The following is a 17206-nucleotide window of genomic DNA, read 5'->3' on the forward strand; positions in this document are numbered from 1 at the left end:
AAAATATTGATGTACCCCAACAAAATAATGTTTGTATTGTATTATTAAATGAAAAATCAGGTTACCAAATAATTTAGTACCACTTTTGTGTGTGTGTGTGTGTATATATATATATATATATATTTTTTTTTTTTTTACAATATAGAAGAATTATGAACTGAAATGTTTTCAACACTTATTTCTTAAATATGCTATTATTGTGTGTATCTCCATTTTCTCCTTATATATTTTTTTCCTGAATTTTTTTTGGTAAGTGGTGACTCTAATGATCATAAAAAGTAATAAAGCGATTAGAAGAGGGGGAGGGAGACACAAATGACTCTGGCAGCCTGCTCTGGGCCAGGCTCTGAGCTAGGTGCCTTATTTTGTATGTTTAGCCAGTGCTGGTTTTACAAGAGCCACTCCAAGTAGGTGTTACCTTCATTTCACATATGGAAAGATCAACACTTACTGCCGGGCTATAAAACTAATCAGTGACACAGATCTGTAGGTTTTTTTCTCTTGCCTATTGGTACAAAGTTTATTTCTTCAAACCATGTCATTGGCAGTCAGTACTTAGGTTGATTGTAACAGCTGGAAAACCTTCAGTCAGAGAGATGCTAAATTTTCACCAACCACATCTTTCAGGGCCAGTGACTTGGTAATGAAGGTGGACGCTCTCCTGTCAGCTCAACCAAAAGGAGATGCAAGAATCGAATACCAGTTTTTCGAAGACAGACACAGGTATACAATCAGTGTTGAATGTATGCATAGTTTTGTTTTCCTCAGCTCCTTTATTCTTTCATTTAAAGTGTGTGTGTAAGTGTGATATGTGACTTTCATATATGTTTATACTCATATATAGACCTCATAACAGAGCTCAGTTGCATAAAAGTTGACATTTATTTCTGAATCAATTTAGTTCTGAATACACCCTTTGAGAAAACAGAGCATTTAATAAAGCAGATCAGCTTAATTTTATGATATTAAAGAACAAACAGTTGTTAGACCACTTGTCTCTTCATCATTTTTTGAAACCTGTCTTGTTTTCAATAAAATAAAAATAAGTGTAGCATTATAAGGAAGTCTTTTGTCATTTGTCTCTCTTATTTTCCAGTTTTTTATTTTGAAAAGTTTCAAACTTGGAGAATAGTTGAAAGACTATTACATTGAACACCCAAATATCTTTAACCTAGATTCACCAATTATTGACATTGTGCCACATTTATCCATATGTGTGTGTATGTATAGTATATATTTGCATACAAACGTAACGTGCATTCACATTTTTGGCAACCGTTTGAAAGTATGTTGTTCAATTCAGTCACTCAGTCGTGTCCGACTCTTGTGACCCCATGGACAGCAGCACACCAGGCCTCCCTGTCCATCACCAACTCCCGGAGTTCACCCAAACTCATGTCCATTGAGTTGGTGATGCCATCCAACCGTCCTCTGTCATCCCCTTTTCCTCCCGCCTTCAATCTTTCCCAGCATCAGGGTCTTTTCAAACGAATCAGCTCTTTGCATCAGGTGGCCAAAATATTGGAGTTTCAGCTTCAACATCAGGCCTTCCAATGATCACTCAGGACTGATCTCCTTTAGGATGGACTGGTTGGATCTCCTTGCAGTCCAAGGGACTCTCAAGAGTCTTCTCCAACACCACAGTTCAAAAGCATCAGTTCTTTAGTGTTCCGCTTTCTTTATAGTCCAACTTTCAACATCCATGAGAGTCTCACATACATGACTACTGGAAAAACCATAGCTTTGACTAGACGGACCTTTGTTGGCAAAGTAATGTCTTTGCTTTTTAATATGCTGTCTAGGTTGATCATAACTTTTCTTCCAAGGAGTAAGCATCTTTTAATTTCATGGCTGCAGTCACCATCTGCAGTGATTTTGGAGCCCCCCAAAATAAAGTCTGACACTGTTTCCACTGTTTTCCCATCTATTTGCTATGAAATGATGGGACCGGATGCCATGATCTTCATTTTCTGAATGTTGAGCTTTAAGCCAACTTTTTCACTCTCTTCTTTCACTTTCATCAAGAGGCTCTTTAGTTTTTCTTCACTTTCCGCAATAAGGGTGGTGTCATCTGCATGTCTGAGGTTATTGATATTTCTCCCAGCAATCTTGATTCCAGCTTGTGCTTGTAGACATTGTTATATATCATTTATAAATTCTTTGGCATCTGTCTCCTGAGTTCTAGCAGTATCTCCAGCAATTTAAATCGCTGGCATACCTCAGCAATTTAACCTTGATAAAGCAATGTTATGTAATATCAGTCCATTTTCTGATTTCTCTGAAGCCCAGTAATGACCTTTTACAACTGTTTGTTGTTTTGGTCCAGCTCACACATTGCAGTCAGTTATTGTGTCTCTGTAGTCTCTTCTAAGGTAGAACAGTTTGAGGGTTTTTTGTTTATTTGTTTTTGTCACTCTTTTATGACATTGACTCTGAGGAGTCCAGGCCAGTTGTCTTGTGGAATGTCCCACAGTCTGGGTTGTTTTCTCATGATTAGATTTAAGGTTAAATTGTCTTTAGGAAGAACTCCTACAGTTGATGTATGCAGCACTTACTTTACCAGTCAAGTGTGTATCTTTTTTGCACATCAGAATCACCACAGAGGCTTTAGGTGCAGAAGCCTGCATGCTGCTCTTCTATGATTTTGATTTAATTAGTTTAGAGTAGATTGGACTTTGGTTTAATTGACCTGTGCTTTCTCACAGTCAGTCCTTGTGGGGATAAAATTTGAACAGACTATTTGCCATAAAAATATTTGTTTAATTATGACTCTCATGTCTAGGAGTTCATTAATTCTCAAGAAATTTCCAACTGTGATACAGACTGATTGTGAGAATTTCTTTATAGCTTGAAAGCCATCTAAAAGTCTAGCAATAAGGAATAGCTTAAGTAAACTACAGCAGGTTCACTTGGCAAATTGAAGATTATTTCTTTTTCAGGATATTAATGTATAACAACATGGAAAAATCTTTATAATAATTACAATTTCTGGGGGAAGGAATGAAGTCGTTATAAGGTGGCTGATATCTTGTAGGTGCATCTGATCTTTATATAGGCATATAAGGAGGACTGTATAGAAATATGTCATACAGTGGTTGAGTTGGGATGGTGAGATTTTATGATTATTTCCTGTTTCTCCCTTTTGCAAATTTCTTGTAATATTCTTATATTTCTTTTACTATTTAAAAACATCAGTTTCTTCTCTCCTTACAACCTTCTTGCCAAGAAATAAAAATTGGCATAATGTTCCTTAACTGTTAAAAACAAGCATCAGAAACTTTTAGAGGGTTTTGCAAACTTTGAGGTATAAACATAATCACATAGTTGACCACCATGTAACCTTATTGTTTGAGATCTAAAGTTTTTTGGAAAATGCTAAGAGAATTGATCAGTTGTATTGGATGTGCTGTCTTCCTGCCCCCACCCCTCCAGATTAATGTTTTATCTTGTTGATCTCTGTAGTGCAATTAAACTGAAACCCAAGGAAGGGGAGACGTACTTTGATGTTGTGGCTATCATTGACCCTGTCACCAGAGAAGCACAGAGACTTGCCCCATTGCTTTTGGTAGGTACAGCTGCAGAGGCAATGCCCGTGTTTTGTCCCCATGATAGTTAAGTGTGATTTTGATTGTGCACTAGAGCTGTGATTTCTAGGGATTTACCCAGTGCAGAATTTATAGGATTTATTATCTTTGTGTTTTTTCTTGAGATACACATTTCTGAAGAGAAAATGTAAACGTTTTGTCTCGAGTATTAGTCCCTTTGTAGGAAACATTTTTGTTTTGTCATCTGATTTCCTCTTTTAGGTTTTGACTCAGCTGATCAACATGAATCTAAGAGTATTCATGAACTGCCAATCTAAACTTTCCGACATGCCGTTAAAAAGGTAAAACCAACTGGCTAAGAAATCAACCCTTGGAAAAAATTGCACTCAGTCTGAAAGCTAAAAATTGAATGTAAAAGATCAAAGGGATTTATATATGGACATCATGTTTAGAAAAAAATCACTTACTGAAGTTTTGCTAAATTTCTAAGAACTAATCAAGAGTTTGAAGAACTTAGTATGAGTGCGGAAGCTAGGGCACCCTTCCCCGCAAAATGCAGGAAGGAATGACCTCCCCCGCAACCCCACCTCCCCTGCTCTCCTTGCATCTTCAACAACCATAGGACATATAGTTAGGGCAAGAGATGGTTTTGGAAACACTTTCTTACTGTGGAAGGAAGGTCTTCCAAATCTAGTTTGTCTTAAGTCACTTGTTTACCTGTGTATATGTGTATAAGCTCAAAGGTTGTGGTTGCATTAAAAAAAAAGTTTAACATCTTTTCTTTTCCATTTCAGCTTTTATCGTTATGTCTTGGAACCAGAGATTTCTTTTACTTCAGACAGTAGTTTTACTAAGGGGCCAATAGCAAAATTTTTGGATATGCCACAGTCTCCTCTGTTCACTCTGAACTTGAACACACCTGAGAGTTGGATGGTAGAGTCTGTCAGAACACCATATGACCTTGATAATATTTATTTAGAAGAGGTAAGAGTATCATTGCTTCCCAGTATTTAATCCCACATAACCCTGTTGAAGATGTTGTTATGGTAGTCTCTGATAATCTCCCTACAGTCTAGGGGTGCTTCTGAAACAGTAGTGTTCAAGTAACAGCCTCGTTGAGATCAATGTCACATACCATAAAATTCACCCTTTTAAAGTATACAGCTCAGTAATTTTAGTATATTCACAGAGTTGTGCAGCCATTGCCACTGTCTAACTTCAGAAAATTTTCAGCACCCCTAAAACTACGTTCAGTTCAGTTCAGTTCAGTTCAGTTGCTCAGTCGTGTCCAACTCGGCAACCCCATGGACAGCAGCACGCCAGGCCTCCCGGAGTTCACTCAAACTCATGTCCATTGAGTCAGTGATGCCATCCAACCATCTCATCCTCTGACGTCCCCTTTTCCTCCCGCCTTCAATCTTTCCTAGCACCAGGGCCTGTAATGAGTCAGTTCTTCACATCAGGTGGCCAAAGTATTGGAGTTTCAGCTTCAGCATCAGTCCTTCCAATGAATATTCAGGACTGATTTCCTTCAGAATGGACTGGTTGGATCTCCTCGCAGTCCAAGGGACTCTTAAGAGTCTTCTCCAACACCACAGTTCAAAAGCATCAGTTCTTCAGCGCTCAGCCTTCTTCACAGTCCAACTCTCACATCTATACATGACCACTGGAAAAACCATAACCTTGACTAGACTAACTCCATACCCATGAGTAATCACCCCCAATTCCCCTTGCCCTCTGACAACCACTGATCTATTTTCTGTCACTTTTTTGTGACTGGCTTCTGTCACTTAAATTACTTTCAAGGTTCATTCATATTTTGGCATTTATTAGTACTCTATTCATTTTTACTGCCAGATAGTATTCCATTGTATGGATAGTCTATGTTTTATTTATTATTTATTATATCCACTGTGTGGCTGTATCACTTATAGACATTTGGGTTGTTTCTGCTTTTAGACCATTATGAATAATGCTGCTATGAGCATTGTACATAAGTTTTTATAGATATGCTTTTCTTTCTCTTGAATATATACATAGGAGTGGGATTGCCGGATCAGATGGTAATTTTATGTTTAACTTTTCAAGGGATTGCCAAACTGCTTTCCAGAGTGATTTGCCCTAACAACAAATGACATTGAGCATTTTTTCATGTGTTTATTGGCCATTTGTGTATCTCCTTTGGAGAAATGTTTATTCAAATCCTTTAAAAATTGACTCATCTTCTAATTGTTGAATTGTAAGAGTTCTTTTTATATTCTGGATACAAGTCCCTTATCACACATATGCCTCACATATGTTTTCTCCCATTTTATATGTTGTCTTTTCACTTTTTTGATGGTGTCCTTTGAAGCATATAAGTTTCTAATCTTCATAAAGTCTAATTTTCCTATTTTTTCTTTTGTCACTTAGGCTTCTGGAGTTACATCTAAGAAACCATTGTTTAGTCCCATATCACAAGGGTTTATGCCACTGTTTTCTTTTAGAACTTTCACAATTTAAAACTCTTACATTTTTGAGACCTCTTTATTTCCTTGATACATTTGGAGTTAATTCTTTGCATATGGTGCCAGGTAGCGTTCTAGCTTTATTCTTTGTATGTGGCTATACAGTTGTCCAAGCACTATTTGTTTTAAAAACCTATTCTTTCCACATTAAATGGTCTTTGTGCCTTTGTCAGAAATCAGTTAACCCTAATGTGAAGGTTTAATTTGGGGCTGTCAGTTCTAGTCCATTGATCTACGTGTCTGTCCTTAGGCTAGGACCACATTGTCTTGTTTACCGAAGCTTTGTAGTAAGTTTTCGAATTAGGAAGTGTGAATTTTCCAGTTGTGTTTTTTTTTTTCAACGTAGTTAATGGCTATTGTGGGTTCTTTGCATTTTGAAATCAGCTTATTAATATCTTCAGAAAAAGCTGCTGTGATTTTAATAAGAATTTCATTAAATCACTAAGTTAGTTTAGAGAGTATTGCCTTCTTAACAGTATTAAGTGTTCTGAACCATGAACATGGGATCTCTTTCCGATTATATAGGTCTTTAATTTCTTTCAACAATGTTTTGTAGTTCTTAGTATACAAGCCTATATAAGACCATGTCATCTGCAAATAGAGTTTTACTTCTTTCTTTCCAATGTGATGCCTTTTATATAATTTTCTTAATGCATTTGAAAAATTTTAAATTACTGATTCGGTCTCTTGCTGTAGTTCTGTTTAGATTTTCTGTTTTGTCTTGAGTCAGTTTTCAAAGTTTGTGTCTCTTAGGAGTGTATCCATTCTATCTAGGTTATCTAATTTGTTGGCATACAGTTTTTCATAGAATTTTCTAAAATTAAAATTTACTTAATTTCAGTAAGTTGGCTCTTCTCTTTTTCTCTTGGTCAGTCTAGCTAAAAGTTTGGCCATTTGTTGATATTTACGAAAAATAAGCCTTTGGTTTCATTGCCTTTTTTTTCTTTTCTTTCTGTATAACTGTATTTGGAGTCCCTAAGGTAAGTGGTCCTTTTCCCCTAACCCATTTTCAAAGATGGTTCAATTTCATTTCACTTATTTCTCTTACCAGCCCTCACTCTATACCTAGTTTAGAGTATGTTAACAAAGGAACTGAAAGGCATGGTCTTTACCTCCAGGGACCGTATAGTGCCTCAGAGCCTCCTTCCTTTTTAAAACATTTGTCATCGTGTCTGCCCTTAATATCTCCTATCACGGTTTAACCCTATTTTCTGGTTCTGGCTTCTTAGGAATTAGGAGACTGAAAACTTGAGCAGAGTTACCAAAGGACTTTGCAGACTTCTTTTCGTGAGGTTGAATAACTAGTTTCTTGATGAAGAATGTCTGTGCTCACTTCAGCAGCACATACACTAAAACCGGAAGAAGAATCCTTTAGGTACTAAGCTGATTGAAGCAGAAAGAGAATATGTGTGTGTGTGTGTACACATAGGTACACACTTGCCCTTTCCCAATCCTATCCACCATATTTTTAACAAATAAAGAATACAGTTTTTGCCCTTGAGGAACGAACTTTTGTTGAAGAAATTATAGAATGGCCATAAAAAAGCACTAAGGAACATTGTGCAGAAGTATAGAATCAAATGCAAAGCAGGTTTCTTCCATTTTCCCCAGAGTTTTTGCTGCTCTTTTTTAGGCTTCCTCCAGTTTCTCTGCATTCCATTGAAAATACAGAGCCTGAGACTTCTGAGCATGTGAGGGTTTCCCTCTTACCTCTTAATATTATACTTTTGGAATTTAGTATTGCAGTAACATGTTAAGCTCCAAATAGTTCCGTTATTAGCATTAGATAAGGCTATAAAACCAAGCCTGAACTAGCCTGGGATAGAAACTCTTTAATTATTAGTTTGGTGCAAGCATAATTATGATTTTGGGCCATGAATTTTAAATCATTATAACAAGGCTCAAACACATCTTTATTAATCAGAATAAGAACATTACAATTAACATGCTTTTGCCAATGAGAAATAAGTTTGTTTAATCTTGTAGCATAAAAATTCATGATTTGAGATTTGATGAACTCATGGAAAGCATTTTCTGCCTCCTGTTTGTTGTGGAAGCGTTTTCCATGCATAAAGTTGTCAATATGTTTGTAGAAGTGGTAGTCAGTTGGCAAGAGATCTATTGAATTTGCTAGATGAGGCAAAACCTTATAACCCAATTCATTCAACTTTTGAAACATTCTTGGGTGTTGTGAAGAAGAATTAGGCCCTTTCTGTTGACCAGTGCTGGCTGCAGACATTGTAGTTTTCAGTGTTCAGTTCAGTGCAGTTCAGTTGCTAAGTTGTGTCTGACTCTTTGCGACCCCATGAACCGCAGCACGCCTCCTTGTCCATCACCAACTGCCGGAGTTTACCCAAACTCATGTCCAATGAGTCTGTGATGCCATCCAATGATATCATCCTCTGTCGTCCCCTTCTCCTCCCTCCCTCAATCTTTTCCAGCATTAGGGTCTTTTCAAATGAGGCAGCTCTTTGCATCAGGTGGCCAAAGTATTGGAGTTTCAGCTTCAAAATCAGTCCTTCCAATGAACAGCCAGGACTGATCTCCTTTTGGATAGAATGGTTGGATCTCCTTGCAGTCCAAGGGACTCTCAAGAGTCTTCTCTAACACCACAGTTCAAAGCATCAATTCTTTGGCCCTCAGCTTTCTTTATGGTCCAACTCTCACATCCATACATGACTATTGGAGAAACTATAGCCTTGACTAGATGGAACTTTGTTGGCAAAGTAGTGTCTCTGCTTTTTAATATGCTGTCTAGGTTGATCATAAGTTTCCTTCTAAGAAGTAGGCATCTTTTAATTTCATGGCTGCAGTCACAATCTGCAGTGATTTTGGAGCCAAAAAAAATAAAGTCAGCCACGGTTTTCACTGTTTCCCCATCTGTTTGCCATGAAGAGATGGGACCAGATGCCATGATCTTAGTTTTTGGAATGTTGAGCTTTAAGCCAACTTCTTCACTCTCCTCTTTCACTTTCATCAAGAGGCTCTTTAGCTTTTCTTCACTTTCTGCTATAAGGGTGGTGTCATCTGCATATCTGAGGTTATTGATATTTCTCCCAGCAATCTTGATTCCAGCTTGTGCTTCTTCCAGCCGAGAATTTCTCATGATGTACTGTGCATATAAGTTAAATGAGCAGGGTGACAATATACAGCCTTGACGTACTCCTTTTCCTATTTGGAACCAGTCTGTTGCTGCATGTCCAGTTCTAACTGTTGCTTCCTGACCTGCATACAGGTTTTTCAAGAGGCAGGTTAGGTGGTCTGGTATTCCCATCTCTTTCAGAATTTTCCGCAGTTTATTGTGATCCACACAGTCAAAGGCTTTGGCATAGTCAATAAAGCAAAAATAGATGTTTTTCTGGAACTCTCTTGCTTTTTCAGTGATCCAGTGGATGATGGCAATTTGATCTCTGGTTCCTCTGCCTTTCCTAAAACCAGCTTGAACATCTGTAATTTCACGGTTCACATATTGCTGAAGCCTGGCTTGGAAAGTTTTGAGCGTTACTTTTACTAGCGTGTGAGATGAGTGCAATTGTGCAGTAGTTTGAACATTCTTTGATATTGCCTTTCTTTGGGATTGGAATGAAAACTGACCTTTTCCAGTCCTGTGGCCACTGCTGAGTTTCCCAAATTTGCTGACATATTGAGTGCAGCACTTTCACAGCATCATCTTTTAGGATTTGAAATAGCTCAACTGGAATTCCATCACCTCCACTAGCTTTGTTCGTAGTTATGCTTCCTAAGGCCCACTTGACTTCAAATTCCAGAATGTCTAGCTCTAGGTCAGTGATCACACCATCATGATTATTTGGGTCTTGAAGATCTTTTTTGTACAGTTCTCCTGTGCATTCTTGCCACCTCTTTTTAATCTCTTCTGCTTCTGTTAGGTCCCTACCATTTCTGTCCTTTATTGAGCCCATCTTTGCATGAAATGTTCCCTTGGTGTCTCTAATTTTCTTGAAGAGATCTCCAGTTTTCCCATTCTATTGTTTTCCTCTATTTCTTTGCATTGATCACTGAGGAAGGCTTTCTTATCTCTTCTTGCTATTCTTTGGAACTCTGCATTCAAATAGGTATATCTTTCCTTTTCTCCTTTGTTTTTCACTTCTCTTCTTTTCTCAGCTATTTGTAAGGCCTCCCCAGACAGCCATTTTGCTTTTTTCCATTTCTTTTTCTTGAGGATGGTCTTGATTCCTGTCTCCTGTACAGTGTGACAAACCTTTGTCAATAGTTCATCAGGCACTCTCTTAAATCTAGTCCCTTAAATCTATTTCTCACTTCCACCATATAAAGGAATTTGATTTAGGTCATACCTGAATGGTCTAGTGGTTTTCCCCACTGTTTTCAGTTTAAGTCTGAATTTGGCAATAAGGAGTTCATGATCTGAGCCACAGTCAGCTCCTCGTCTTGTTTTTGCTGACTGTATAGAGCTTCTCCATCTTTGGCTGCAAAGAATATAATCAGTCTGATTTCGATGTTGACCATCTGGTGATGTCCATGTGTAGAATCTTCTCTTGTGTTGTTGGAAGAAGGTGTTTGCTATGACCAGTGCGTTCTCTTGGCAAAAGTCTATTAGCCTTTTTCCTGCTTCATTCTTTACTCCAGGGCCAAGTTTGCCTCTTACTCCAGGTGTTTCTTGACTTCCTACTTTTGCATTCCAGTCCCCTATAATGAAAAGGACATCTTTTTTGGGTGTTAGTTGTAAAAAGTCTTGTAGGTCTTCATAGAACTGTTCAACTTCAGCTTTTTCAGTGTTACTGGTTGGGGCATAGACTTGGATTACCGTGATATTGAATGGTTTGGCTTGGAAACGAACAGAGATCATTCTGTCATTTTTGAGATTGTATGCATTTGGACTCTTTTGTTGACCATGATGGCTACTCTATTTCCTCTAAGGGATTCCTGCCCACAATAGTAGATATAATGGTCATCTGAGTTAAATTCACCCATTCCAGTCCATTTTAGTTCGGTGATTCCTAGAATGGTGATGTTCACCCTTGCCATCTTTTGTTTGACCACTTCCAATTTGCCTTGATTCATGGACCTAACATTCCAGGTTCCTATGCAATATTGCTCTTTACAGCATCAGACCTTGCTTCTGTCACCAGTCACATCCACACCAGTTTTCAGTGTATCATTGATTTGCTGTACATACATCTCAGATATATTGTTTTTGCCATGATTTAGGGAGCTGTAGTGGGTCAGCCCGGTAGCAGACCACCAACAGTAATCATGACCTTTTCTGGTGCAAGTTTGGCTTTGAGAAGTACTTTGGCGCTTCTTCTCGGTCCAGTCACTGAGCTAGTCATCGCCAGTTGTCATATACAATCCACTTTTTGTTGCATGCCACAATCCGATTGATAAATGGTTTGTTGTTGTGTAGAGTGAGAGAAGATGACACTTCAAAACGACGTTTTTTGATTTGCAGTCATGAGGTACCCACTTACTAAGTTTTTTCATCTTTCCAATTCTCTTCAAATGCCGAGTGACTGCAGATAGTTGATGCTGAGCTCTGTGACACTTCTCGTTGTCTGTAAGAGGACCAGCTTCTGTGATGGCCCTCAGTTGGTTGCTGCCAACTTCTAGTGGCTGGCCACTAGGCTCCTCATCTTCAAGTCTCTGTCTCCTTCGTAAACTCCTTGAACCACCACTGACTGTACGCACTTTAGCGGTTTGATGTTGTGAGTTGTCTCCACTGCTTTACAACCCATTTTGAACTCAAATAAGAAAGTCGCTTGAATTTGCTTTTTGTCTAGCATCATTTCCCTAATCTAAAATAAATATAAACAGGAAGTAATAAGTCATTACCAAAAAAATAAGGTGAGAAATATGCATTAAAATAATATAACCACATTTATTTAGAATATATTCTAATATCAAGCAACAGTGCAAAATTGCAATTACTTTTGTGCCAACCTAACAGCTAAAGCCAAGCTGCCCTAAGATTTTGTAATTATACCAGATTTTCTGCAAGGAATTAGCAATGATTTAGGCAGTTAGTTTTATACCACTATGGAACCATTAAATATATCTGCAGTATTTGCATTTAGAACATCAGTATTTTCAGCTGTCTTCTAAGGGCCAAGATGAATTTGCCTTTTTGTCAGATGTTTTTCTGATGTTTCACTGTGTTTCTTTTTCTTATATAAATTACCTATCTTCTCCATTATTTGCTTTTAAATATATTCATTCTTTCAGAAATTTTATGTGATTTTTTTTCCCAATACTACCTTCCTAGATTAACATCTTATCCTCTCCTCTCTACTTTTGGAATAACCTCCTTACTGTTTTTCTGTGTCCTTTTTCCTGCCTCTCCTTCCAACCCACCTGAGTTTCTAAAATGTATGCTTGTTAACTACCAGCACAATCAACATACCAGAGCATTTCCATCTCTCCAAAAAATTCTCTCATGCCCCTTTGCAGGTAATCCCCTCCTTCCCCCCGGCCCAGACCACAGGCAGCAGCTGATCTTCTTTTCGTCACTATAGTTTTACCTTTTCTTGAATTTTTTTATGAATATGATTATATGATATATAGCCCTTTATGTCTCATTGCGTTCACTTTGCGTAGTGCATTTGAGATTCATCTGGTTGTTGTATGTATCACTAGATCGTTTCTTTTTATTGCTGAGTAGTCTTCAGGTGGTGATTTAATTTTGATATTGCAGGTGGACAGCATCGTGGCTGCTGAGTATGAGCTGGAGTACCTGTTACTAGAAGGTCACTGCTATGACATCACCACTGGCCAGCCCCCCCGGGGACTGCAGTTTACATTAGGAACTTCAACCAAGCCAGTCATTGTGGACACCATTGTTATGGCTAACCTGGTAAATAACAGTACATCAGGTGGTGATACTGAGTCACATTAATTTGGGCCCTGCAGTTTATGATGGAGCAGTGAGCCTCCTGAGCATGAGATTAAAGGTCATGATGGACTGAATTTGGTCAGTTTAAAAATCATCAGTTTAGGTAACCTTGTAGATTGGAATCACATGGCATCTTAAAAGAAAACATGAGAGAATATTTTGCTCTAACCAGGTTGGCTCCTGAAAATGTGTTGCTTATGAGCCAATAGCCTTTTTCTTTTTTTAATTTTTTTTGAAGTTTGAAGTATATTCATAGATTACATACTGCTTCTTCACTGAAGTATAGCTGAAGGACAGGCTTCTTGGCTTGACAGACCTGTATTTTGCTAGTGTTTCTAATATGTGGGTTTTAAGAATTGCATTGGTTTAAGTATCTTATTTAAAATAAAGTTGACTGACATTTCAAAAAAGAAAGAGCGGTCCCTCAGAAATGGCATTTTGATGTTTCCAAGAGAACTAAAATTTGTCTTGTCTTCTGGTCCTAGGGCTATTTTCAGTTAAAAGCCAACCCAGGAGCTTGGATTCTCAGACTAAGAAAGGGACGTTCTGAAGATATTTACAGAATCTACAGGTAGGATTAAATGATACAGGTGCATTTTTTCAGAACATTCTGCAGTATGAATCAGCTTGAATTGAATAGTACACTGGCAGTTAGGCAATTAGAATTTACTTTGTAATTGTGTGTGCTTTTCCAGAAAATGAAATGTGGAGGAATTGTTGGTGTATAATTGAACAGTAAGCAGTATAACTACTAACAATATATGTAATCAAGTCTGGCTTCAGTCATTCTTTTGTGCTAACTGTCCCAGCACCAAATCATTCTGTTAGCTGTGATGAAAACCATAGGCAGATGAGAAAGTGAGTCATTTTTAGGAAGGAGAAAAGAAATGAAGAACAGTTCAGACTTTTCAACCCAGGGTAGTATATTTCTGTACCCTGAGTGGGTTGCAGATTGACCAGACATATGTAGGCTTTGGTCTTAGAACCTTGGTGCGAGTACTTGTCTTTCTAGGTCTGAGAAAGTTTGGAAGTACTCCCAGCATGTTTTGTCAATAGCCTGCTTTTTTGCTTTAAGGTTTGCTACAAGTGACTGTTAGTTTATACTGCCTTCTAAAAAGGTATGGTCTAAATTCCCGTTCACACAATCCAAATTAGTCTTAAGCTATGTGAGAAGACTTCATGCCAGTTCATTTTGGGAATGATTTCCATTAGTTATTTGAAAACAGCATCATGTTGTGTCCTCATCCTAGCTTTATAGAATCTTATCTGACACACATGAAAGCAATGTGAATTTCTGCATATTTCTTACCAAGAAAAATAGAAGATTTTTGTATCATAATTATATCTTCATTGTACATAGTAGGGTTTTCTCCAATAAATGTTTTCCCCAAATATGGTTTTAAGGAATTTTAGTACTGTCATTAAGAGCTTATCTGTTGTCTTTGTAAAGCCTGTCCCATCTGTATGCCCTTTTCCTAGCCACTCTTTCCTCTAGGGTGTGTGGGCCTCTTCTCCACCTAGCAGTTGAGGGCTCTCTTCGTTCTGTGCTTCCTGGGCTCTGGAATGTTCCATGCACCCTATCAGAATCTCACCTTTGCCCATGAACTCTGCTTTCTGTTGGATGACAATGAATTCAGTGAATTCACATTTTATCAAGGCTTTATATAATTAGCATCTTAAAAATTGGTGACTGGAAATTTTAGACATTATTGTTGATTAGGAAGGAAATACTCTCTTTAAATTTTCTTCTCTGCTCTGTCTGCTTGCAAACAGAGATTGTTTTAGTTCTTCCTCCAGAGTATGGATGCTAGATTGAGTACATAGCCTGGACTTGGCTGTGCCTCCAAGAAGGACAGAGTCGCAGCCTTTACAAAACTCTGAAGTAGAGCTATGTCTCGCCAGGCGTAAAGTAATGCGTGCCTGCGTACTCAGTCATGGCCGACTCTTTGCGACCCAGTGGACTGTAGCCTGCCAGGCCCCTGCGTCCATGGAGTTTCCTAGGCAAGAATATTGGAGTGGGTTGCCATCATACTCTTGCCAGCACTGGGAGCCTCTCAGTGTATGGAAGGCCATTCAGTGAAGGGCTCCAGAAGGAAATTTGGGCTGTGACCAGTTGGCATGTTCAACATGTAAGGGTAGAGATTTTGACAAGTGCCTCTGTGTTGCTTGAAGGGATTTTCTGCAGGTTGTGAGAAAATAATTTGTTCAGAAAAAGTCCTTTATGATGAAAGATGGTGGAAAAATATAGCAGGTTGATGTAAGTCCATTTACTGCAATTTGAGAATTATGATTTGTGATATCTGCCTTCCTTTCTTCTTTTCTAAGTCACGACGGTACAGATTCTCCACCCGATGCTGATGAAGTTGTTGTTGTCCTCAACAACTTCAAGAGCAAAATTATTAAAGTGAAGGTGAGTTTGGCATATTGAGGCAGCCACTCTATTATAGTTGATAAAAGCAGCAGTAACTTGGTCTTTAGTAGCTGTTATATAAAAATACGTATCTTTAAACCAGCCCCAAACTATATGAGGTGATGGGATGTGTTAACTCCAGAAAAAGTGCTGTTATTGTGGTGAAAAAGTTAGTTGCACAGTTGTGTCCTACCCTTTGTGATTCCACGGACTGCAGCCTGTCTCACTCCTCTGTCCATGGACTTCTCCAGGCGACAGTACTGTAGTGGGTTGCCATTTCCTCCAAGGGATCTTCCCGACCCAGGGATTGAACCCGAGTCTCCAGCATTGCAGGCAGCTTTTTACCAACTGAGCCAGTAGGGAAACCCGATAATTTCACAGTATAGGTCTGTACCAGGCCATCATGTCCTGCACTTTAAATTTACGCAGTGTTACTTGTCAGTTATATCTCAGTAAAGCTGAAGAGAAAGGAAAGAAACCCACGTAAGACTAATTCACCTTTGGGATTTTACTGTAGCCTTATAGCAATGCGGCTTGAAATGCAAAGTATATTTTGTAAATACAAGTTTGTGGCTTTCTTCAGCTGAGAGGTTGCGCCGTTTGGGTTATCTCATTGAGCAGTGCAAGTCTCATTTTACATGAAATGTTTTCATAGATACTGCTTTGTTTGTACAATCACAGTTCACATTATTTTTTAAAAACTGGGAAGAATGCCAATGAGAATTTCAGCAACAATAATAAATGGTGGTAGCCTTATTTAATTTCTTCTCACTTTTACTTTCTGTTCTTAGAACTTTGAAATTCCTAGTGCATTATATTCAAATAAAAGCTATTATGAGATAGTCATTATACTCTAAAATCTAAAGCAGGTCACACATGGTTAAGCAGAAAAATGATCCCTATGCTCTTGAGAAGTTTTAAGCTCTCTTTGTACTAGTCAGTCCTAAAACAAGGCAGTCGCGTGAGATGACTCCTTCTTGGCAGCTGGAGCGTGTGCACACTGTACTCTTTGCCTAGAACTAGAGTTAGCTTGGTGAATGCATTTCTGTTTTTACTTAAACTGTAAGGTTCTCTGCCCATTTTTCAAACTAGAGACAGTTATTATCTAGTTACAAGAGGTTGGTATCTCTTCATTAAGATTTTAATGCGGTATGATGAGCATAGTTCTGTTGAATGTGTCTGGACTCATTCAGCAGAATTCAGCATTCATGTTCTGTTGAATGTGTCTGGACTCAGAGTAGGTCATATCTGCTCGCAGGAGAATTCACTCTCTAGTGTGGTCAGTATTCAGGGAGCATCCCGTGAAGGTCAGTTCAGTGCCTCCTCAACCCAGTAGGGAGAGTGAGATTCATCACATGTGACTGATTGCAGGTTCAGAAGAAGGCAGACATGGTGAACGAGGACTTGCTGAGCGATGGGACTAATGAGAATGAATCTGGATTTTGGGACTCCTTCAAATGGTAAATTGGCATCAGAAAGAAGTGCTGTTTTTAAGGAAAAACGGAGATATAAATGCCATCCCTCCCTTCTTTTGAATATAGTAATCCTGTCTGGGCTTTTCAGATTCTGCTCTTTGCATCCACTTGTGTGTGGAGTAGATGAGTGTTCCCCACTGGGCTACTGAAAGAGCTTAGTGTCCCCTCATAGTGGAGTTCCTTCTGTGCCTGACTTCCTAACTCCTGTTGGACTTTTCCTGCTCTTTGGAGAGTTGAGTGGTAATTGCTCAGTTAACTTTCCATTGTTTGTTTTGCATTCTAGTGGACTAGCCCAATCTTCTCCTGAAGCTCCACAAGGCCCTCTGGGCAGCCTCCCTCTCTTTGTCCTGGTGGGAAGCACCATCTCCTTCCCCTCCCCTTAAAGGGCAACATGTCTGTACCAG

At 38.6% G+C, this 17206-nt stretch overlaps 1 protein-coding gene across 2 annotated transcripts in view; it reads left to right on the forward strand.

The window, feature by feature from the left end:
- The window catches only part of UGGT1 (UDP-glucose glycoprotein glucosyltransferase 1), a 111197-nt gene that overhangs the window by 77577 nt on the left and 16414 nt on the right, over positions 1 to 17206 (forward strand). For both annotated transcript variants that reach the window (XM_040227871.1, XM_040227872.1), the window contains 8 exons: positions 628 to 723; positions 3463 to 3565; positions 3807 to 3886; positions 4340 to 4529; positions 12720 to 12878; positions 13403 to 13488; positions 15243 to 15327; positions 16699 to 16787. In XM_040227871.1, the coding sequence (XP_040083805.1) occupies positions 628 to 723; positions 3463 to 3565; positions 3807 to 3886; positions 4340 to 4529; positions 12720 to 12878; positions 13403 to 13488; positions 15243 to 15327; positions 16699 to 16787 (888 nt within the window). The remainder of the gene's footprint in view (positions 1 to 627; positions 724 to 3462; positions 3566 to 3806; positions 3887 to 4339; positions 4530 to 12719; positions 12879 to 13402; positions 13489 to 15242; positions 15328 to 16698; positions 16788 to 17206) is intronic.

Source organism: Oryx dammah, unplaced genomic scaffold (assembly GCF_014754425.2).
Source record: "Oryx dammah isolate SB20612 unplaced genomic scaffold, SCBI_Odam_1.1 HiC_scaffold_27, whole genome shotgun sequence".
In the NCBI taxonomy this organism is placed as follows: Eukaryota; Metazoa; Chordata; class Mammalia; order Artiodactyla; family Bovidae; genus Oryx; species Oryx dammah.